The 25,375-nt window shown below is 44.7% G+C and overlaps 1 protein-coding gene across 1 annotated transcript; it reads left to right on the top strand.

Annotated features, from left to right (window-relative positions):
* The first annotated feature begins 2,646 nt into the window (after positions 1-2,646).
* Positions 2,647-25,091, top strand: LOC120924767. Its single transcript, XM_040335787.1, has 3 exons — positions 2,647-2,801; positions 13,538-13,918; positions 24,767-25,091. The coding sequence occupies exons 1-3, from the start codon at positions 2,750-2,752 to the stop codon at positions 24,988-24,990; spliced, it is 657 nt and encodes a 218-aa protein (XP_040191721.1). The 5' UTR covers positions 2,647-2,749; the 3' UTR covers positions 24,991-25,091.
* Positions 25,092-25,375: the final 284 nt, after the last annotated feature.

Below are 25,375 nucleotides of genomic sequence, written 5' to 3'. Positions count from 1 at the left end.
GCGCCATACAAATGTTCCCCCCACACTTTTCACATATTTATTTGTACAAAATGTTGAAAACCATTTATCATTTTCCTTCCATGTCACAATTATGTGTCACTTTGCATTGGTCTATCACATAAAATCCCCCAAAAATCTACAATACCATCCCCACCGTGAAACATGGTGGTGGCAGCATCATGTGATGGGGATGTTATTGTTCAGCAGAGACAGGGAAGCTGACCGTATTCTCTCTGGAGAAGAGTAACATCCCCACCACATGAAGAATGTGAAGAACATGAAGAATAACATCCACCACATGATGCTGCCGCCACCATGTTTCACGGTGGGGATGGTCTTGTATATTTTTGTGGGATTTTATGTGATAGACCAACACAAAGTGGCAGAGGATATCCTTGAGAGAGGAAATGATTCAATGACTAAGTCGCCCAATGATGTAACCATCAACCGCATGGCTTCAATCAAGTCATCCAATGATATAATCCACATCATATGCCGCGTACACACGATCGGAAATTCCGACAGCGAGCTTTTGGTCGGAAACTGACTTTTTCTGTCGAAAATTTCCAACAACAAAAATTTGAGAGCCAGTTCTCGATTTTTCCGACAAGAAAAGTTCTTGTCGTAAAATTCCGATCGTGTGTACGCGGCATATGATGTGGATTATATCATTGGATGACTTGATTGAAGCCATGTGGTTGATGGTTACATCATTGGGCGACTTAGTCATTGAATCATTTCCTCTCTCAAGGATATCCTCTGCCACTTTGTGTTGGTCTATCACATAAAATCCCACAAAAATATACAATACCATCCCCACCGTGAAACATGGTGGTGGCAGCACTTTGTGTTGGTCTATCACATAAAATCCCTCAAAAATATACAATACCATCCCCACTGTGAAACATGGTGGTGGCAGCATCATGTGGTGGGGATGTTATTCTTCATGTTCTTCACATTCTTCATGTGGTGGGGATGTTACTCTTCTCCAGAGAGAATACGTTCAGCTTCCCTGTCCCTGCTGAAGAATAACATCCCCATCACATGATGCTGCCACCACCATGTTTCACGGTGGGGATGGTATTGTATATTTTTGGGGGATTTTTTTGCGCCCCTGCACCTTTGGCCGATGTATGCAGTTCCGACGCACAAAAAAAAAAACACACGCATGCTCTGAATCAAGTCGACGCATGCTCGGAAGCATTGAACTTCATTTTTCCCGGCTCGTAGTAGTGTTGGACGTCACCACATTCTTGGCGATCGAAATTTGGTGTGACCGCGCGTATGCAACACAAGTTTGAGCCAAAATTCCATTGGAAAAAAAAAAATCACCGGTTTTCTTGTCGGAATTTCCGATCGTGTGTACGCGGCATTACATGATGCAGTACAGTACATGACACACTCCCGTCACTAAATGATGGATTTTTTTATTTAGTGGAAGGAGTGCGGCGGGTACAGCCCATTGTATAGTGTTCGGATTCGGGTTTCAGGGCCACCATCAGGAATTATGGGGTCCCTTACACAGCTTCAGGCAAATTGAGAAGTGGGGGGGCTGCCACAAATTGAGAAAAAAAGGGGGTAGACATAGACATCCGGGGGCCCTGGGAAACTATGTGCCCTTTAATAAAAATAAATAAAAAATATATATATAAAAAAATATATTTAAAAAATAAAAAAAGGGGGGTTGCTATCCGGGGCCCTGGGGACCTCTGGGCCCTTTAATAATAAAAAAAAATAAAAAAAAATATATATATATATATATATATATATATATATATATATATATATATATATATATATATATATATATATATATATATATATATATATATATTTATATTTATATAAAAAAATAAAAAAAATTATAAAAAGAAATTACAAAAAAAGGGGGGTTGCCATCCAGGACCTCTGGGCCCTTTCATAAAAAGAAAAAAAGAAAAGAAACCTATGTGCCCTTTATTAAAAAAATTAATAAAAAAAAATATATACCCAAAAATAAACATTTATAAAAAAAAAGTTAAAAAAGGAGGGGTTGCCACATGGGGAACTGGGGACCTCTGAGCCCTTTAATAAAAATATATATATAAAAAAATAAAAAATAAAAAGAAAAAAATTTATAAAACAATATATAAAAAATAAAAATTTTTATATAAAAAAGGGGGGTTGCCATCTGGGGCCCTGGGGACCTCTGGGCCCTTTAATAATAATAATAATAATAATAATAATAATAATAATAATAATAATAATAAATAAATACATAAATAAAACAAATATATATATATATATATATATATATATATATATATATATATATATATATATATATATATATATATATATACCTCTGGGCCCTTTAATAAAAAATAAAAAAATATATATTAAAAATTGTATTTTATTTTTTATAAAAAAAAAATGGGGGTTGCCATCCGGGCCCCTTACACGTGTACTGCCTGTACCCCCCTGATAGTGTCCCTGTCGGGTTTGGTGTGTTTTTCTTGTCACTGACCGGTGATTTGTGACTTTCACCGAGTGCCGCGGTACCCAGGTATTGCGCGGCGCATGCTGCAGGAGATCAGAGGCTTCAAATCTGTGTGACGTTTTATTTTGTGTAACAAAGTGTTTTTCGTGCTCAGGAAATGGTGAGGACGGGGAAGAGGTGACTTCCGTTTTCTACAGAAACCTTCACACTCTGCAAGGGGCTTCTCTAAGTGACCCGGGCTGCTCTCTCCTCGTCTCACCGACAATCGCCATGAATCCCGCAATTTATCTCTCCCTCCTGTACTTCCTCCACAGCGCCGCTGGTAAGTCAGACCTCTTCTATTCTCTTTTTCTTTTTTGGTGGTATTTGATCACTGCTGGAATTTTTATTTTTTGCTAAACAAACTAAAAAAATAGCAAAATTTGGGTGAAAAAAAAATGTTTTTCTGTTATAAAATTTTGTTTTCACCTTCACTGATGAGGTGGCACTGATGAGGTGGCACTGATGATGAGGCACTGATATGTAGAATTGATGGGCACTGATGAGGTGGCACTGATATGTAGAATTGATGTGCACTGATGAGGAGGCACTGATATGTAGAATTGATGGGCACTGATGAGGAGGCACTGATATGTAGAATTGATGGGCACTGATGAGGAGGCACTGATATGTAGAATTGATGGGCACTGATGAGGTGGCACTGATATGTAGAATTGATGGGCACTGATGAGGAGGCACTGGTATGTAGAATTGATGGGCACTGATGAGGAGGCACTGATATGTAGAATTTATGGGCACTGATGAGGTGGCACTGATATGTAGAATTGATGTGCACTGATGAGGAGGCACTGATATGTAGAATTGATGGGCACTGATGAGGTGGCACTGATATGTAGAATTGATGGGCACTGATGAGGAGGCACTGATATGTAGAATTGATGGGCACTGATAGGTGGCTTAATGTAGAATTGATGTGCACTGATGAGGAGGCACTGATATTTAGAATTGATGGGCACTGATAGGTGGCTTAATGTAGAAAATTGTTCCATTAGGGCTGTGAAAGACCCAGGTGGTCTTCAGAAAAATTGAGGCAGGCCTTAATTATTCTTGCTGAACACTGATATGCAGCACTGATGGGCACCAGTAGGCTACACGGATGCACTGATGGGTACTGATGGGTACTAATAGGTGGCACTGATAGGCGGCACTGATGGGCACTTATAGGCAGGGCCACCATCAGGGCGTTGCAGGCAGTACACCTGTAACACCATATGGCAACCCCCCTTTTTTTTTATAAAAAACATTTTTATATATTTTTTAGTTTTTATTAAAGGGCACAGAGGTCCCCAGGGCCCCGGATGGCAACCCCCCTTTTTTTTATTAAACAATGTTTTAATTTATATATATATATATATATATATATATATATATATATATATATATATATATATTTTTTTTTTTTTTAAAGGTCCCGGATGGCAACCCCCCTTTTATTTCTTATAAAAAAATGTTTTTATTTTTTTAATATATTTATTTTATTTCTTTTTTCTTTTTATTAAATGGCCCAGAGGTCCCCAGGGCCCCGGATGGCTACCCCCTTATTTTATTTATATATATATATATATATATATATATATATATATATAGATATATATATAGATATATATATATATATATATTTATATATTTTTTCATAATTTTTTTGTAAGGGGCCCAGAGGTCCCCAGGGCAACCCCCCCAATTCGTGGCACCCGCCGCTTCTCAATTCACGCCCTCCCCCTTCTCAATTCACGCCCCTCCCCTTCTCAATTAGCGGCGGCACCCCCCACTTTTCAATTCGCAGCAGCCCCCTCGCTTCTCAATTTGAGGCGGCAGCACCCCCCCCCCCTGGTTCTCTGCTCCAGGAGGCCCATGCCTGAAGCTGTGTAAGGGGCCCCATAATTCCTGATGGCGGCCCTGCTTATGGGCGGTAGTGATGGGCACTGATAGATGGCACTGGATAGGCAGTACTGATGAGGAGGTACTGACAGGCATTACTGATGGGCATCTGAAGGGCACTGATAGGCATTACTGATGGGGCACTGATTGGCAACTTTATGGGCACTGATTGGCACATTTATGGACACTGACAGGCGTTCCTAATGGGGCACAGACTGGCAGCTGATGGACACTGATTGGCAGCTGATGGGCACCTCTCATGGGGGCTGCGCTAATAATCAATGTGCTGATTATCATTAAAATTTAATTTTATTAATTATTGTTATTTTTATTTTACCTCACACCATTTTTTTTCTATCTCTGCAAGGAGAATGATACAATGTATCTCTAATTAACAAAGATCTCCTGTGGGTGTAATTGCCGTCATCGCTTGTAAATCATGACAACGCGTATCCTCGTTTTTTTGGGGATTTTTAGGGCAATTCAAACATTATTAAAAATATATATATTTTTTATTTCATCACATTAAAAAACAAAATATAAAAACAAAAAGCAATTTTTAAAAGATCACAAATGTTTTTTTTAGCATATAGCAAAGTGTTTTCAAGCGATTAGGTACGGGGGAATCCACGTAAGCGAGTAGCTGGGAAATACCACATCTACATCTACAATACACGGAATTCTAATGCATCCCAATATACCTAGGGGCAGATCCACAAACGAATTACGCCGGCGTATCTATTGATACGCCGGCGTAATTAAAAATTTCCTGCGTCGTATCTTTGTTTTGTATCCACAAAACAAGATACGACGGCATCTCGGCTCGATCCGACAGAGGTACGTCTTAGTACGCCGTCGGATCGTAGATGCATTTTTTCCGCCGGCCGCTAGGTGGCGTTTCCGTTCAATTCCGCGTCGAGTATGCAAATTAGCTAGTTACGGAGATCCACGAAAACGTACGTCCGGCTGGCGCATTTTTTTACGTCGTTTGCGTTAGGCCGTTAAAAAAAACCGTTGTTTACGTCGGGTCACAACGTATTTACATAAAACACGCCCCCATCACATCCATTTGAATTCCGCGCCCTTACGCCGCCAAAGACACACTACGCCGCCGTAACTTACGGCGCAAATTCTTTGAGGATTCGAAAAAAAAAAAAAAGAATAAGTTACGGCGGCGTCGTGTATCTTAGATACGCTACGCCCGGCGGATATATGCGCCGATCTACGTGGATCTTCCCCCTAATTGTTTGAAAATTGCTTTATGGTAAAAAATAAATAAAATATTGTGATGTTTAAAAATTGCTTTTTGTTTTTTCATTTTGTCTTTTTAATATGATGAAATAAAATAATATATCTTTTTAATAATGTCTGAGTTGCCTTAAAAATCCCCAAAAAATTAGGAAACACGTTGTCACTAGACATGTGCAATTGCTTTTGTTACGAATTAGTTTTTTAACGAGTTTTTCAAAAAAATTGTTAATTTGGAAATATCCGAATTGATGAAAACCTGTTTAACAATTTTAATATTGTTAAAATATATAAATCTAAAATATTGTAAAAAAAAAAATCTGAATATTTGTAAATTTGAGCATTAGAAAATTTGTAAATAAATAAATTCAGAAATTTCGGAAATACAAAATTCTAAAATACAAAAATTCAAAAATCTGAATAACTAACTAATAATTAATAACTTAACTAATAATAACTATTCAATTATAGGTATTGGAATTTCCTTTCAAATTTGGCTGTTAGTGAACATAAAAAAATTAATAATAATAAATAACAATAATAATAAAATATTTTTGTTATTATTATTAATATTATTTATTATTAATTTGTTTCTTTCCATTTGTTTAGATGCGGCATTCATTATTTCAGATAATTCGTACTTAACATGGCAAGTCTATCTATACGCCGCAAAATACCAGCTTTAACTATACGCCGGAAAAAGCCGACTAGAGACGACGTTAGAAAATGCGACGGCCACGCGTACATTCATGGATCGTCGTAAATCGCTAATTTGCTTACCCGACGCGAAATACGACGCGAACTCCACCCAGCGGGCGCCGAAGTATTGCATCTAAGATCCGAAGGCGTACGAAGCCGTACGCCTGTCGGATCTTACCCAGATGCCGTCGTATCTTGGTTTGAGGATTCAAACTAAAGATACGACGCGGGAAATTTGAAAGTACTCCGGCGTATCAGTAGATATGCCGGCGTACTTGCTCTGTGGATCTGCCTCCCAGTGTTAGAAATAGGAATAGGGAAGACTTAATACAAGATAAAATACAAGATAAAATAATAAAAAAATTGTAATAAATAAAAAAAATAATAATGCCCAATATAGTATAAGAGGGTTGAGCTTATAATAAATAAACACTGGCAAATATTAAAATAAGATAAACATTCCAGATAAAAAAAAGCTCCAACATTGAGAGATAAATTGGTCAAAAATGTCATTGAGCCCCCCAAAGCAGAAACCGTTAAAAAATAATAATGGCAAGGGGATTTACACATGTGGGCGGTGTCATAGATGTAACAGAATTAGGAACAACAATAAAAGGGGAAGTCATTTTATCGGTTCCGTCACAAGTAGAGAGTATAATATTAAAGATTTTTATCTCCTGTGACACAGAAGGGGTGCTCTATGCACTTAAGTGCCCATGTGGGTTCCAATATTTAGGTAGGACCAAAAGAGCACTTAAAGAACACATCAAAGAACATGTGTAGAACATTACTAGGGGTTATCCTAAACACCATGGGCCAGATTCACAGTTGAAATACACCGGCGTATCTAGTGATACGCCGGCGTATTTTCAAATTTGCCGCGTCGTAGCGTTGTTTTGAATCCTCAAAAGAAGTTACGACGGCTTTAGGCTTCGATCCGACAGGCGTACGGCTTCGTACGCCTTCGGATCGTAGGTGTAATTCTCCGGCGCCCGCTGGGTGGAGTTCGCGTTACGCGCGTTCGTCGCATTCGCTTACGTCGTCGCTAGTCGGCTTTTCCCGTCGCAAAGTTACGAGTCCTCTTTAGGTGGTGTAAAATTGCACCATCCATGTTAAAGTATGGCCATCGTTCCCGCGTCTAATTTTTAATTTTTTGCGTAAGACGTCCGGGAATACGAAACGACGTAACGCACGTTGCCGTTCAAAAAATATGTCGGGGCGCCGTAATTTCACGCAAAGCACGGCAGGAAATTTCCTAACTGAGCATGCGCAGAACGTTCGGTGCGGGAACGCGCCTAATTTAAATGGTACACCCCCCCATTTGGATTAGGCGGGCTTGCGCCGGACGGCTTTACGCTACGCTGCCGCAAGTTTACAGGCAAGTGCTTTGTGAATCAAGCGCTTGCCCGTAAAACTTGCGGCGGTGTAATGTAAATGCGATACGTTACGCCGCCGCAAATGTCTGTGAATCTGGCCCCATCTGTCCAAGCAACAGTCTCTCTTCTTTTGGGATAAAGGTATTACATACAGTGGATATAGAAAATAATCACCCCCCCCTTTTAAAATAATAATTTTTTTGTTGCTTTGCAGCCTAAAATGAAGACAGAAACCATTTTTTTTTAATCCAGCCGTATTTACCAATGCAACTTATAACATCCAAAAGTGAAAAATATAACACCAACATGTCAGAAAAAAATTAAATCAAAAACAGAATTACTGAGTTGGAAAAAGGATCGCCCCCCTTATGTCAGTATTTTGTTGGACCGCCTTTAATTCCGGCCTTTAGTCTGTTGGGAGAAGTCTCTACTAACTTTGCACATCTAGACTTTGCAATATTAAAGGATAACTAAAGGTTTGTGTTTTAAAAAAAAAAAAACTTACCTCCTCTGTGCAGTTGGTTTTGCACAGTGAGTGGCCCCGATCCTCCTTTTCTGGGGTCCCTCAGCGGCGTTCCTGGCTCCCCCTCTTCTTGTGTTCCCCATTGGAGAGCTGCTCTCCCATTGGGCACTCATGCGAGTGTGCTCCCGAGTCCTGCTGCTGCTGTGTCTATTGACGCAGACAGCAGGACTCGGCCCCGCCCCCTGGCTCCCATGTCATTGGATTTGATTGAAAGCAGTGGGAGCCAATGGCTGCGCTGCTATCAATCTATCCAATCTTTTCAGTCAGGACCTGAGACAGCGGCTGGAGCTGCTGTGCTCGTCCCCGTCGCGGGAAAGATCGGGTTCAGGTAAGTAAAAGGGAGGCTCTAGGGGGCTGCTGCATTACAGAAGGGTTTTCACCTTAGTGCATAGAATGAATTAAGGTGAAAAACCTTGAGGGTGTACAACCCCTTTAGGTTCAGTTACATATGAGGTCAGCAGTGGCGGCCTGTCCATACGGGCCGCAGGGATGCCGCCCCCCTAATGCGCCCGGCTCCTAATCTACATGCTGGGCGCCAAACGCATGAAATCCAATGTTTTTTTTGAAGCACATGATTAGAGCCTGAGGCTGTAATTGGCTTCCAAAAAGGGTGGGCTCAGGGCACAGAGTCCTGCGCCCTGAGCCCACCCAGTTGTCTGACAATAGCAAATTAATCGACACTATTGTCTTTTTGATTCTCCTCCCGGCCAATCAGGAAGCGGGTCACCTGAGACCCGTCACCCGACTGGCAGAGAGGAGAAGCGATCCTATTGGCTGCCGAGGAGGAGGAGGGAGGAGACCCAGGGGATGCCGCCGTGACACAGAGGAGGAGGAGAGGAAGGGTCGAAGCTGCTGCCTGCTTCCCGTCATCCATGACCTAGATGGGGTAAGTGCAGGGCAGGTGACCGACTGGGGGGGGGGGGGGGGGGGGGGGGGCGGCGATTGGATTGCCCCCCCCAAATATATATATATATATATATATATATATATATACCACCAGCAGCCACTGGAGTTTAGTAGTAAATAATGCAGGGTTCAGAGGTCAGTAGTAAATGACGCAGGGTTCAGAGGTCAGTAGTAAATAACGCAGGGTTCAGAGGTCAGTAATAAATAATGCAGGGTTCAGAGGTCAGTAATAAATAATGCAGGGTTCAGAGGTCAGTAATAAATAACGCAGGGTTCAGAGGTCAGTAGTAAATAACGCAGGGTTCAGAGGTCAGTAGTAAATAACGCAGGGTTCAGAGGTCAGTAGTAAATAACGCAGGGTTCAGAGGTCAGTAGCAAGTAACGCAGATTTCAGAGGTCAGTAGCAAGTAACGCAGATTTCAGAGGTCAGAAGAAAATAACGCAGGGTTCAGAGGTCAGTAGTAAATAACACAGGGTTCAGAGGTCAGTAGTAAATAACACAGGGTTCAGAGGTCAGTAGTATATAACACAGGGTTCAGAGGTCACAAGCAAATAACACAGGGTTCAGAGGTCAGTAGTAAATAACGCAGGGTTCAGAGGTCACAAGCAAATAACACAGGGTTCAGAGGTCAGAAGCCAATAACACAGGGTTCAGAGGTCAGTAGTAAATAACACAGGGTTCAGAGGTCAGTAGTATATAACACAGGGTTCAGAGGTCACAAGCAAATAACACAGGGTTCAGAGGTCAGAAGCCAATAACACAGGGTTCAGAGGTCAGTAGGAAATAACACAGGGTTCAGAGGTCAGTAGCCAATAACACAGGGTTCAGAGGTCAGTAGCCAATAACACAGGGTTCAGAGGTCAGAAGCAAATAACACAGGGTTCAGAGGCCAGTAGTAACGCAGAGTGTCTGGTTCAGTAATAAATAATGCAGTGTTCAGGGACCAGTAGTAGGTAACTCAGAGGTCAGTAGTATGAAATGTAGAGTAGTATTTAGGGGGTAAATAACTCAGAATTCATGTCTGTAGTATCAGTGAGTAGATCTCAAGCAACCAGTTGCTGACGCCCACACTAAATAATGAATCTGTTTCCTCCTGGCTTTCTTTAAAGTCTCCTAACTAATCACCTTTGTTACTTTCACACTCCATTTCTTCTTCTTTTTTGTAGCAAAACAAAGTGTTACATCATCAGTGAGTGATAAGAATAAGAAAGGCTCGGGGAGTAAATGGGTCGGGGGGGTCGGGGGGGGGGTAGGAAGGATGTGGTTACTGCCCTCGATGTTGTTTTTGAGCTGTGCGGTAGGAAAGAATTAGACGTTTACTACTTGTCTACTTTCCCTTATGTAGTGGCACCCCTGTAGGGGCTGCTGGTAGTTGTAGTCCGTCTGTCATCCTGCCCAGTCACTCTCAGACAGAAAACAGTCCATGAACTTTGTTTTTGTATTTTATTGAGGGGGAGAGGGGAGGTTTGAGATGCCCAACTGAACGCAGAAAATGTTAGGGGCCGAGGATCTATATACAACTTCCTCCAGCACAAACTCGACCCTTGATCTCACTCTCCAGGACCTGCTAGCACTGATAGATAGGCCTGACACTGACTCAGTCAGGCCCAAAGCAAATGCCCATTGCAGGCAGGGACCTTGCCCCCCCAAAAATATAGGTAGTCCCAATGCTAACTGTCCATGTGGCTACTGCTCACAGTACCACCTCTTCAGGCCCTGCCAGCCCTCCTGGCCCACAGCTGCCTCTTTCCACTGCCCGTGCCACCACAGTCCACGCCACTGGCTCTGCACCCATCCCAGACTCTGCTCCCAGTCCTCTCAGGCGTGCCTCCCAACTGTGTGTCACTCACCAGCCCTCCTGGCTGTGACCTGTTGTTCCTCCCTGGAGACTTTGCCTGGCAGTGCTCTCCTGCTGTCCTCTCCTTGCTCCCGTGCCACCTGTCCAGGACACCTCCATGTGTCTTGAGAAGGGTCCTGTCTGCACCCTTTCCCCCCAGACCGGGGAGCTCCCTCTGGGCCACTACAGCCTAGCACTCCATCTCCAGCTTTCACCCCGAACAACTCCTCCCCCAGCTGGGCTGACCCTGAGTATTTATGGAGGCCTGCCCCCCGCCAATCCAGGTTGGGGATTGGTCAGGGCTCCATAGAATACTCCAGGTACTCCACCTCTCCTCCTTCCTTTCCAGAAGATTTCAGTATGTTCTGGAAAGAAGTGGGAAGTCTCGGTGATGCTGCCTGTGAGTCACTCAGCCCTGACCCAGAAGAAAAGCACACCAGCCAAGCCCGACAATTTACCTATCCTACACAAAAATCCTATTCTCACATCTAGCAACCTAGAGGGTACTACACTCATGTTTATTTGTGCTGTCTCTCTCTTTGTAGCTTCAAATGGAAATGCATACAAAGACAATTGCGGTCTTTCAACCTTTTGGTACCAGTTTGGTGAAGACCCTTTTATGACCCTAGTATAATTGTCCCCTGTATACAAAGCCATCTAGCTTGGTGTAGAAGAACTCAAACAGCCTGCACAGAGCCCTGACCTCATCCCTACTGACAAGGTGTGGGCAGGAGGGACATCTTCCCTGGGTACTGAGGTTTCATGTATAGTGGAGAGGGTGGGACGCCAAGAGCATATTGAAGGGGGGGATTTGTGTTGGGAGGGGCAATTGGGGGGTAAAAACTGATAGTAGTTCTGATTTAGGGGGATTTGTGTTGGGGGGGGGGGGGTGAGTGGATTTGTGTTAAGAGAGGGGATTTGGTGGAGGGGGAGGAAAATTGTGCTAGGAGGGGAATTTTTTGTTTGGGGGAGGGGGGGGGGGGGTTGTACTAGCAGGGGAAATGTAGGCGGTGGGTTTGTGCTAAGAGGGGGGCTTTGGAGTGGGGGGATGTGTACTTGGAGGTGAAATTTGAGGAGTAGAATATTTGTACTATGAGGGGTGACTTTTTTGGGTTGGGGCATTTGTATTGGGGGGATTTGGATGTTGGGGGGCAAAGATTTGTGCTAGGAGGGGGGATTTCAATGGACGGGGGGCAGAATTGTAATTAGAGGATTTTTATCTTGGGGGCGGGGCTCGGTTTGTCATGTTCACCCTGGGCTCTAGACTACTTTGTCCCGGCCCTGCCTACTGAGGACCTTTGGGGTGAATTGGAATGCCAATTGTGAGCCAGGTTCATCAGACCCAACCTTACCAATTCTCTTTTCAGTGATTGGGCACCAGATTACTCAGCTGGCCCTGTTGGTTATTGCCCTTTGAGGGCTCTGGGGAAAAAAAACTATTCCTAACCGGTGTTTCTAAAAGGTAGACGATGGTGGTTCCACAGAACAGATTCCTTGTTATCTATATGCTTAACCACTTCCCACCCGGCCTACAGCACAATGACAGCCGGGTGGTGGTTCTGTTATCCTGACTGGGCATCATATGACGTCCAGCAGGATAACATGCCGGCGCATTCCCCCCGGGGACGCACAGTGCGACGATCAGTGGTGTTCTGTGTCAGTCTGACCGCATCCCTGATTGTAGTAAGGAACCTCTGACAGAGGCTTCTTACCACGTGATCAGCTGAGACCAATCACAGCTGATCATCGCGTGAACCATTAAGTGCCGGTAAACCGCATTCCTCGGTTTGTGCTGCCAGGGAGCTCTCGGCGGCTCTCCCAGTCAGAGGAGGGTCTGTGCTGATAATCAGCACATTGATTATCAGCACAGCCCCCATCAGATGTGCCCATCAGCCGCCAATCAGTGCCCATCAGCTGCCAGTTAGTGCCTGTAACGGTCACCACCATTTACGATCTTCCATTCCACCAACCACGACAGCTTATCCGACACTCCACAATCCAGCAGACAGGACCCATTGGATTTTCCCCAGAAATAACGAGACACACAGCTCTGTTACTGGTTCCAAAATGAATGAATGCTTTAATGGTTAGCTCCCAGGTTTTTATACAGTTGCAAGCATGTGACAGTTAATTACAGGGACAATGAAACTCTCCACCCCCAACATCACACAATGGGGGCTTCAATTACACATTCAGATAGGCTAATTACTAATCATTATCCAGACAGCCTGGCTCCGCATTTAGAGGAGGTAATTACTACAGTTGGCAGGTCACATTCCACATCTTATCATCAATAGACTTTTCACACAAAACAGTGTCATTAGCATCACACAATGAAAGACCTTAGGAGCCAGGCTTAATTAACACAATGGACAACAGAATGCAATCACAGCTTTCATCACTACAGCCAGGTGGACTTAATTAGCATCTCAACAGTCTATGTTACACATTGAATGATTCACTCTCTGAATTATCATTAATGTCCCATCTCACATACAAAAACTGCTCTTTTTATCTCGCCCGGTGTCAGGTGCTGTCGGCAACTTTACCATTTCCGGGGCCCAGACAGACGTGACGGGGTACGAGAAGGGCTCCATCTTGCTCTCTGTGTCCTACCACATGGTCAAACGGGTCAACTGGTTTCAGATACGATGGAATCGCTTTAACCAGACAGTGGAGGGCCACCTGCTTATTTGTACCATTAGAGATGATGGCTTCGGGAAAAAGACGATTACATTGTTCCCGTCTGATGGCTATGAGAAGCGGATGAGGGTCGTTCCGGAGAATGGATCTCTGATTATCCAACATTTGAAGATGGAGGACAGTGGGACATACAGGGTCTATATGATGGACAATAATCAGACCGAATCTTTTGACATCAACGTTACGGTCAAAGACGGCCAGACTCAAGGTAAGGAAGCTACCATCAGCTACGGCCAGACTCACGGTAAGAACTGAGTCTTACGTCTGGCCAGTGGCGGCTGGTGCTCAACATTTTTGGGGGGCGCAAACGTAAAAAAAAGAAAAAAATTTAAAAAATTGCAGCCTCACTGTGCCCATCAAATGCAGCCACTGCGCCATCAATTGTCACCACTGTGCCATGCCATCAAATGCAGCCACTGTGGCATCAATCGTCACCACTGTGCCATGCCATCAAATGCAGCCACTGTGCCATCAATTATCACCACTGTGCCATGCCATCAAATGCAGTCACTGTGCCATCAATTTGCACCACTGTGCCATGCCATCAAACGCAGTCACTGTGCAATCAATTATCACCACTGTGCCATGCCATCAAATGCAGTCACTGTGCCATGCCATCAAATGCAGTCACTGTGCCATCAATTATCACCACTGTGCCATGCCATCAAATGCAGTCACTATGCCATCAATTCGCACCACTGTGCCATGCCATCAAAAGCAGTCACTGTGCCATGCCATCAAACGCAGCCGCTGTGCCATGCCATCAAACGCAGTCACTGTGCCATGCCATCAAACGCAGCCGTTGTGCCATGCCATCAAACGCAGTCACTGTGCCATGCCATCAAACGCAGTCACTGTGCCATGCCATCAAACCCAGCCACTGTGCCATCAATTGTCACCACTTTGCCATGCCATCAAACACAGCCACTGTGCCCCTCAATTGTCGCCACTGTGCCAATTGTCACCACTATGCCCCTTAATTGTCGCCACTGTGCCAATTGTCACCACTGTGCCATTTAATTGTCGCCACTGTGCCCATTGATGCCACTGTGCCCATTGATGCCACTGTGCCCCTTGTCACTACTGTGCCCATTGTTGCCACTGTGCATGTCACTGTGCTCTTTAATTGTTGCCACTGTGCCCATTGTCACTACTGTGCCCATTGATGCCAATGTGCTCTTTGTCGCCTCTGTGCCCATTGTCGCCGCTGTGCCCTGTAAAATGCACTTACCTTAATCATTCGACGTCCCTCGATGTCTTCTCCCGCCTTGGTGACGCTTCAGCCAATCAGGTTACCGATAACCAGAATCGGCGAACCTGATTGGCTGAGACGGGGCGTCAGTCTTATCCAAGGAACGCACCCCCCGTACGTTCCAAGGATAAGACATCCGGGAGACGAGGGCTGTACTCGGCTGTACTTCCGCACAGCCAACCAGCTGCCGTTATTCAGGTGGTCGGCGCTCAATTTCCGGCCACCTGAATAGACCAGCGGCAGCCGGCAACAATAACATACATTCATGCAATGCAATGAATGTATGTTATTTTCAGTGGCGGTGCGGAGAGCCAGAGGGGGCGGCGCTCCAGCGCCCTCTATGGACGGACCGCCGCTGCGTCTGGCCTAGTTCTATACTGCTTTAGGTCACTGAGCACAACGCAGTTGACGTACAACACTACGACGAGCCAAGAAAAATTAAGTTCAATGACCCCGGGCTTGCACAGGATTTTTTGGGCGTCGGAATTGCATACAGACGATCGGAATTTCCGACAAGAACTTTTGTTGTCGGAAAAATTGAGAACCAGCTCTCAAACATTTGTCGTCGGAAATTCCCACAGCAAATGTCCGATGGAGCCTACACACGGTCGGAATATCCGACCAAAAGCTCCCATTGAACATTTGTTGTTGGAAATTCCGACCGTGTGTACGCGGCATAACAGGACATCATGCGAAGGAGGTAGAACCCATAAATGATTGTCTTCCCCATATTCCTGCAGCATACTTACTAACATCAGGATATCAGAATAAGGGAGAATATGGAAGGGAAAAAGCATGAAAAAGTGGGTGTGGCTACATTATGCGCAATATTGTATGTGGCCTAAGGGCCGAGCCTCTTTCTGAGATTTGTTGTTTACAAGTTAAAAAAAAAAAAATTTTGCTAGAAAATTACTTAGAACCCCCAAACATTATGGGCTAGATTCAGCAAGAATTTACGCCGGCGTATCTATAGATACGCAGCGTAAATTCAAAGCTGCGCCGGCGTATCTTCTTTCTGTATTCAGAAAGCAAGATACGCTGAAATTAGGCTAAGATCCGACCGGCGGATTCTATTTACGTCGTTTGTGTAAGGCTTTTCCGGCGTAACGTTGCTCCTGCTATTATGAGGCGTACGCAATGTTAAGTATGGACGTCGTTCCCGTGTCGAATTTTGAATTTTTTACGTTGTTTGCGTAAGTCGTTCGCGAATAGGGCTGGACGTAATTTACGTTCACGTCGAAAGCAATGACGATTTGCAGCGGAATTTCGAGCATGCGCACTGGGATTCTTTCACGAACGGCGCATGCGCCGTTCTTAAAAAAACGTAAAATACGCGGGGTCAACAATAATTTAAATAAAACACGCCCACATCATCCCCATTTGAATTAGGCAGGCTTACGCCGGCCCACATACGTTACGCCGTGGTAACTTAAGGCGCAAGTTCTTTATGAATACGCAACTTGCGCCCTAAGCGGGGGGACTGCCGCGAATAAATAAGCGCTGGGTGCCGCGACTTGAGAAGCAGGGGGCCGGCGCGAATTGAGTAGCGGGGGGCCTGCCACGAATTTAGAAACGGGGGGGCTGCCACCGACTCGAGAAGCGGGGGGCCGGTGCGAATTATTGAGAAGCGGGGGGGCTGCCACAAATTGAGAAGCGGGGGCTGCCACGAATTGAGAAGCAGGGGGGCTGCCTCGAGTTAAGGAGCGGGGGATCGGCGCGTTTTGAAAAGCGGGGGATTTGCCACCGCGAATTGAGGTCGGCGGGCTTTGGGTGCCGACGAACAAAAAAAAAGGGGGTTGCCATGGGGACTTCTGGGCCCCTTACAAAAAAAAAATAAAAAAAAATGTGTAAAAAAAATTATAAAAAAAAGGGGGGGATTGCCATCCGGCGGCCCTGGGGACTTCCGGGCCCCTTACAGGTGTACTGCCTGTACCCCCCTGATGGCGGCCCTGCCGGGCCTCTTACAAAAAAAAGAAAAGGGGGTTGACATCTGCCGGCCCTGGGGACTTCCCGGCCTCTTAGGCCCCGTACAGACGAGCGAACATGTCTGCTGAAACTGGTCCGCGGACCCTTTTCAGCAGACATGTTCGGTCGTCTGTACAGCCGAGCGGACAGGATTCCAGCGTACATTTGCCCGCCGGGCCTTTTTCGAGCGGGCAAATATTTCCAAACTTGCTTAGAAACATGCCCGCTGGAATCCTGTCTGCTCGGACATGTACGGTCGTCTGTACAGACTTACCGTACATGTCCGAGCAGCCGCCATCCCTCGCATGCGTCGAATGACTTCGACGCATGCGTGGAAGCATTGACCTTCCTGCGTCGCGCACGTTGCCGCGTCATCGTCGCGGCGACGGCACGGACACGTCACAGCGCTGTCTGTCCGCGCGGATTGCCTCTCATTTCTGTCTGATGGTGTGTACAACCATCAGACAGAAATCTCCGACCGGACATGTCCGATAAAAACGGTCCGGCGGACCGTTTTCAGCAGACTGTCCGGTCGTGTGTACAAGGCCTAACAGGTGTACTGCCTGTACCCCCCTGATGGCGGCCCTGCTGGGAAGACTACCCTGCAGTAGAGCGATCTGAAAGCGAGGCTTGAACCGTTCGTGGAGCGCAGTGTGGAAGGGATGATGATTTCGCTAGCGGTGAGGAGGACGGTCTATGTGGACCGCTTTATCCCGGATCCCTTTATACTTAGATGTGTCTCTTTTAATCATCAACCATGTGACTTGCTAAATGTTGTACCTTCATCAAATGTAATCATATTGCTACACTTAGAGGCGCCTCTCTTCTCTTTTATACTCAGTTGTGACGCTACTCTTATATCAAGACATCGCTTGTATATCAAGGCAAAATTCATTAAAACATTTTGCTCGCTCTCAAACCAAGTTACTCTCAAACCAAGGTTTTACTGTACTCTACTGTTCCTCTCTATCTACATCTATCAAATTGCTCAGAGCAACTGGAAAGGATACTTGTTCTTTACACTGACTGACATGCAGATGAGCACTTTAATGGAAATATGGAACAGCATTATATACAATGGGCTAGATTCAGAGAGAATTTACGCCGGCGTATCTATAGATACGCCGACATTAGCCTAAGATACGACTGGCGTAAGTCTCTTACGCCGTCGTATCTTAGGGTGCATTCTCACGCTGGCCGCTAGATGGCGCTCCCGACGTTCTCGGCGTAGAGTATGCAAATTACCTAGTTACGCCGATTCACAAACGTATGTGCGCCCGGCGGTAGTTTTTTTACGTTGTTTGCGTAAGGCTTTTTCGGCGTAACGTTGCTCCTGCTATTAGGAGGCGCAGCCAATGTTAAGTATGGACGTCGTTCCCGCTTCAAAATTTGAATTTTTTGCGTCGTTTGCGTAAGTCATTCGCGAATAGGGCTGGACGTAATTTACATTTAAAAACCAATACGTCGTTGCGGCGTACTTGAGAGCAATGCACACTGGGATATGTACATGGACGGCGCATGCGCCGTTCGTAAAACACGTCAATCACGTCAGGTCATAATACATTAGCATAAAACACGCCCCCCCTTCCACATTTGAATTACGCGGGCTTACGCCGACCCCATTTACGCTACGCCGCCGCAACTTACGGAGCAAGTGCTTTGTGAATACTGCACTTGCTCCGGTAAGTTGCGTACATACAATACGCTGCGCCGCCGTAACTAGGCGCGCAGGTTCCGTGAATCTGCCCCAATGACTTGCTACATAACACGTACTTGTGAACACTACACCGGTGTTTCAAGATAAAAGTATTTTTTTGGTCTTTTGATGACTGCTGGAGAGATGGAACTATTTTTTCATTAGCAGATCTTTTAGACGGTGCAGTACAGAAGCTGACACACCGCGAGTGCGGGGGGCCCCTGGGGGCCCTCTAGGAGCTGTCAGTGGTAGATAGTCATAGGTAGACAGCACAGAGCTCCTGCTGAGAACGGAGTCAGTTGAATACAGCGGGGGGCGTACACACCTGGGGGGGTCAGGGGGGTCCGTGCAGCACATCTGAGAGTCTGTGTTCAGAGGGATTAACCCCTTCTACCACTTCAGTCAGCGTAATGAGTAATGCTCTATAGATGAGACACCCCACCATCACACCTTCACACACCTAAAGCTCTTCTCCGAGGGGGTTCTCAGCATGTCTGTCTACAGATATTTCTCATATATTCCTTCTTCAGTTTCAGCAAAACAAGTCTCCCAGCAGAAAGAGTCATAGCTTACCCTAATGCCGCGTACACACGGTCGGAATCTCCGACAACAAATGTTCGATGTGAGCTCGTTGTCGGAAAATCCGACCGTGTGTAACTTCCGACAACAAATGTTTGAGAGATGGTTCTCAATTTTTCTGACAACGAAAGTTCTTGTGGGAAATTCCGACCGTCTGTAGCCAGTTCCGAGGCACAAAAATCCTACGCATGCTCGGAATAGATCGGCGCATGCTCAGAATCATTTAACTTAATTTTTCTCGGCTAATTGTAGTGTTGTACGTCACCGCGTTCTTGACGTTCGGAATTTCCGATCACATTTGTGTGACCGTGTGTATGCGAGACAAGTTTAACCGCTTAAGGACCGCCTCCTGCACATCTACATCGGCAGAATGGCATGGCTGGGCACAGGCACGTACAGGTACTTCCTCTTTAAGTGCCCAGCCGCGGGTCGCGGGTGCGCGCCCGCGCCCCGGTCCGAAGCTCCGTGACCGCGGGACCCGCGGACCCGATCGCCGCTGGAGTCCCGCGATCGGTCCCCGGAGCTGAAGAACGGGGAGAGGTGAGTGTAAACATACCTTCCCCGTTCTTCACTGTGGCGCCATCATTGATTGTGTGTTCCCTTTTATAGGGAAACACAATCGATGACGTCACACCTACAGCCACACCCCCCTACAGTTAGAAACACATATGAGGTCACACTTAACCCCTTCAGCGCCCCCTGTGGTTAACTCCCAAACTGCAATTGTCATTTTCACAGTAAACAATGCATTTTTAATGCATTTTTTTTGCTGTGAAAATGACAATGGTCCCAAAAATGTGTCAAAATTGTCCGAAGTGTCCGCCATAATGTCGCAGTCATGAAAAAAAATCGCTGATCGCCGCCATTAGTAGTAAAAAAAAAGAATAAAAATGCAATAAAACTATCTCCTATTTTGTAAACGCTATAAATTTTGCGCAAACCAATCGATAAACGCTTATTGTGATTTTTTTTTACGAAAAATATGTAGAATAATACGTATCGGCCTAAACTGAGGGAAATTTTTTTTTATCTCTTTTTGGGGGACATTTATTATAGCAAAAAGTAAAAAATATTGATTTTTTTTCAAAATTGACGCTCTATTTTTGTTTATAGCGCAAAAAATAAAAACCACAGAGGTGATCAAATACCACCAAAAGAAATCTCTATTTGTGGGAAAAAAAGGACGCCAATTTTGTTTGGGAGCCACGTCACACGACCACGCAATTGTCAGTTAAAGCGACGCAGTGCCGAATCGCAAAAACTGGCCAGGTCCTTTAGCTGCCTGAGGCTGGGTTCACACTACTACACTACTTTCATCCTACTTTGCTCTGTGTTCAATGTTTCCCTATGAGAGCGTCTTGTAGCGTCCTACACAAGTCGGTCCGACTTTGAAAATGCTCCCTGTACTACTTTTGGTCCTACATTGATCCTACTTCAGGCCCATTGAATATCATTGAAGTCGGACCAAAGTAGTATCCTGTTCATGAAAGTAGGATGGATGTAGGACCAATGTAGGACCAATGTAGCAGAGCAAAGTAGGATGAAAGTAGTGTAGTTGTGTGAACCCAGCCTAAAAGTCCGGGTCTTAAGTGGTTAAGCGAACAATCCGTCGAAAAAAAAAAAGGGTTTTGATGTCGGAATGTCCGATCGTGTGTACGCGGCATAAGTCTCTGTCACATTACCCCCCAACCCAAGAGTTCTCAAAGAACCTAGCCAGGTTATAGCAGATCGTTATCCCTCATTTTTAAGGAGAGCTTACTGATGGGAATGGTAACAGCTGATTGGCAAAAAAAACAACCGTGATATCAATATTCATAAGGGCAGAGATATGAAAGACTGGTCAGCCTAACATCAATAGTATGTCAACTATTGGAAGGCATGATAAAAGACCTCATCAAAAATTGCAGTTCTCTTACTGACACCCCCTGTATCTCTTACAATACCCCTCCCTGTAACTATAACGTTAACGATCCCTATAACCTGTTTAGGTTTTCAAATACAGTGGAACCTTGGATTACAAGCATAATCCATTCCAAAGCAAAGTTTCCCCCATAGAAGTCAATGGAAACAAAGATAGTTTGTTCCCGCATTGACTTGTATGTTATGCACTACCGCATGTGGCCAGAGGTGGGGGGGCTCCAGAGAGTCTCGGAAATTTTCGGATACAGCTCGGCTGATCTCGGAAACCCTCGCAAAGGTTCGGAAACACTCAGGAAAAGTGATTCCGAGTATTTTCCAACGGCTCCGAACCATTCCGAGTGTCACCAGCGCCCCCGCACTTCTGGAAAAAAATGCGGTACTGCACACCCCATTAGCTTGAATTCTGCTTGTTTTGCGAGACAACGCTCGCAAACCGAGTCAGGATTTAAAAAAAAAGTTGATTGTTAACTGCGTTACTCGTAAACCAAGGTTCCACTGTACATTAATAGTAAAAAGGCAAGGTAAGAACATATTGGTCCCATAAAGGATGATCAGGGGAGGTCAGTCACAAGTCACAAGGAGAAGGCAACTGTATAAATACGTTCTTCTGAATGAAAAGAAGGTGTATAATAAACAGGCCAGTAATGTTACATTGTATTGATTGTACCTTTGTGGCTAACAGAAACCAGTGTTCAAAAAAGACTAGAAAAATAAAATCACCAGGAGTGGGTGGCTTACACCCAAGAGTTCTCAAAGAACTTAGCCAGGTTATAGCAGATCGTTATCACTAGTTTTTAAGGAGCGCTTACTGATGGGAATGGTAACAGCTGATTGGCAAACTAGCAAATGTGGTACCAATATTTATAAGGGCAGAGATATGAAAGACTAAAGACTGGTCAGTCTAACATCAATAGTAGGTAAACTATTGAAAGGCATGATAAAAGATCTCATCAAAAATTGCAGTTCTCATACAGTACTGTATCTTTCACAATAGCCCTCCTTGTAACTATAACATTAACGATCCCTATAATCTGTTTTGGTTTTCAAATACATTAATAGTAAAAAGGCAAGGGAAGAACATATTGGCCCCATAAAGGATGATCAGGGGAGGTTGGTCACAAGTGACAAGGAGAAGGCATGTCATGAATATGCATCAAGTCTGTCTGCTTACCTGAGCTCCATGTGTTCATTAGAGGCTGACCCTGTTCTGGTTTCCCTTTTTATCACTTCCTCTTCCTGTATGGCTCCACCCTAGTCCATCCCAGGAAGCCTATATTAACCGTTGCTCTACAGGTCTGCAGTGCTGTTCAACAGTGTTCCTTTGCTTAGTTCCTGTCTGCAGTGTAGTTTGCTAGTTCCTGTTTGCAGAGTGCTACGTTCATCTTCTGTGTACCGTTTTGGCTTGTTCCCGACTTCCTTGTCTGCCTGTGCCCCTGACTATTTGCATGTCCCACGGTTATCCTTGTCTGCCTGTTGCCCTGACCTCGGCCTGTCCATCACCACTGTTTGTCCTGCTGACTGCTTCCCCTTTCTCCCTGCGGAGTGTGACTTGAGGAATCTCGGGGATGCGACCTGGACCCAGTTGCGGCCAAGACCATCCTTACCATCAAAGGCTCTGATGAATACAAAACTGGGTCTTAGACTCCGCGCCCTGGGTGATCTTAGGTTCACGCTTCGTCTCTGCTAGCAGTGGTCGGCCATAGGATTCACCACCTGTGGTGCATCCCTGACCCCAACGGGGTGCACTTGTCACCTGGCTACAGGTGACCTGACAAGGCAACTGTATAAATACGTTCTTCTGAAGGAAAATTAGGTGTATACAAAACAGGCCACGAATGTATTGATTGTACCTTTGTGGCTAACAGAAACCAGTGTTCAAGAAAGACTAGAAAAATAAAATCACCAGGAGAGGACGGCTTACACCCAAGTGTTCTCAAAGAACTTACAGTGTAGGTAGTTTTTTTTTAAGGAGAGCTTACTGATGGGAATGGTAACAGCTGATTGGCAAAATAGCAAACGTGGTACCAATATTTATAAGGGCAGAGATATGAAAGACTAAAGACTGGTCAGCCTAACATCAATAGTATGTAAACTATTGGAAGGCCCCTGTATCTCTCACAAAGAAAACTGGGGTTGGGACTTTAAATGAGGCGTATGAAAAACACACGCCTCCATCCCTATTGAATACAAAAAAAGGGGGGGTTTTTGGGACTTTAAATGAGATGCGTTTTTAAACAAACAGTAGTATAAGTAAAATAGTAAACGTTTACTATTTTACTTATACTACTGTATCTCTCACAATACACCTCCCTGTAACTATAACATTAACAATCCCTATAATCTGTTTTGGTTTTCAATTACATTAATAGTAAAAAGGCAAGGTAAGAACATGTTGGCCCCATAAAGGATGATCATGGGAGGTTGGTCACAAGTGACAAGGAGAAGGCAACTGTATAAATATGTTCTTTTGAAGGAAAATATGGTGCATAATAAACAGGCCAGTAATGTTAATAACATTGTACCTTTGTGGCTAACAGAAACCCGTGTTTACAAAAAATAATGGAAAAATAAATCACCAGGAGTGGATGGCTTACACCCAAGAGTTCTCAAAGAACTTAGCCAGGTTATAGCAGATCATTATCCCTAATTTTTAACCGAGGACCGAGCCTCTTTCTGAGATTTGTTGATTACAAGCTAAAAACTATTTTTTTTGATAGAAAATTACTTAGGACCCCAAACATTATAATTTATTTTTCTAATACCCTAGAAAATAAAATGGTGGTCGTTGCAATACTTTCTGTCACACCATATTTGCACAGCTGTCTTACAAATACACTTTTTTTAATTAAAAAATAAGACAGCAGTAAAGTTAGCCCAATTTTTTTTTTCATATTTTGAAAAATAATGTTACGCCGAGTAAATTGATACCCAACATGTCACACTTCAAAATTGCGCCCGCTCATGGAATGGCGACAAACTCTTTCACTTAAAAAACGTAAGTAATTTTTTTTCCTTCACTGATGTACGCTGATGCAGCTGCACTGATGGGCACTGATAGACTGCACTGATGAGACGGCACTGATGAGACAGTACTGATTGGCACTGAAGAGTAGACATGTGCAATTCGTTTAGTTCCGAATACATTTTTTAACGAATTTTCACAAATTTGTTAATTCCGAAATTTCAGAATTTTTTTTTTTTCGGATTTCTGAATTTTCGGAAAATTCATAATTTTGGAAAATCGGAAATTCGAAAATCGGAATACTGAAAATTTCTGGGTTTTTTCCGGGTGCTGGGCACCTGAATTACAGCGGTGGGGTATTTTTTTGGAAGCACCTGATTTTTCGCGCAAAATTGGTCTAAGCAAAATTTGATTTTGATGTATACTTTGAAGAAATTTCAGCACAGGTGAAAACCATACAGAGGATAACCTCTGGTTGGGTCGGGGGTCAGAGGTGTCATTAGGCATTGAGTTATGGGCCACAGAAAACGTATCACTGCATTGTATACATTTCTATGAAGCATCATGGCTGCATGATACCATTTTAGGCTTACCCACTCATGGTGGCATTAGTAAAATAATGTGACGGGGTGGACATAACTATGGTGGACTTATGTATCAGAATTGTCATCTCTCATTCCAGGTCTGGAGAATGCGTTCACCATGGACAAGGCGCCATCGCTGGAAGGACAATTGACCTGCTCTTGCAACAACAGCGGTGTGGATGTTCCCACCACGGCCTGGATCATCTTCAGCAGTCGTCTGTCCTCTGTCCTCATCACTATGCTAGTCTTTCTCACCCTCCACATCCGAGGCAGGAAGGCCCAGAGGCAGAGAATGATGTCTCGGCTCTATAAATATCGTTAGTCATGCCTACTCTTCTGGACCTTGTGACTGCCAATATATGTGAAGGAAGTCCAGTCTTTGACATATGAAGACCTGTGAAAAAATTTGGCATGGTGCCCCCCCCCCCCCCATGAACTCTCCCATCAGACTTATATCTGCCCAACTATCCTGATACCGTAGCACAATATAAACCACTGTATCCAAGATTAGAAGCACAGATCAGTCCGTCTGGTTCCTGTGTGCGCCCACCAGGGGAGGGGTGGCAGCCTTAGACCTGGGGGGCAAGTCCAGTCAAGTGGCCCATTGAACTGTCGAATCAGCTCACCATCCATGGCCCATCTGGTTTTTCAATGCAGCCTCACCAGTGCCCATCAGTGCAGTCAACTCCAGTGCAAATCAATGCAGC

Source organism: Rana temporaria, chromosome 1, assembly GCF_905171775.1.
Source record: "Rana temporaria chromosome 1, aRanTem1.1, whole genome shotgun sequence".
Classification (NCBI taxonomy): Eukaryota; Metazoa; Chordata; class Amphibia; order Anura; family Ranidae; genus Rana; species Rana temporaria.
The sequence above is the reverse complement of the archived record's forward strand: the minus strand, read 5'-3'. Positions and strand labels throughout refer to the sequence as shown.

Coding starts and splice junctions, on each gene's coding strand:
- LOC120924767 (XM_040335787.1), top strand. CDS start 2,750: ATGAATCCCGCAATTTATCTCTCCCTCCTGTACTTCCTCCACAGCGCC. Junction 2,802..13,537: donor CTTCCTCCACAGCGCCGCTG/GTAAGTCAGACC, acceptor GCCCGGTGTCAG/GTGCTGTCGGCAACTTTACC. Junction 13,919..24,766: donor CAAAGACGGCCAGACTCAAG/GTAAGGAAGCTA, acceptor CTCTCATTCCAG/GTCTGGAGAATGCGTTCACC.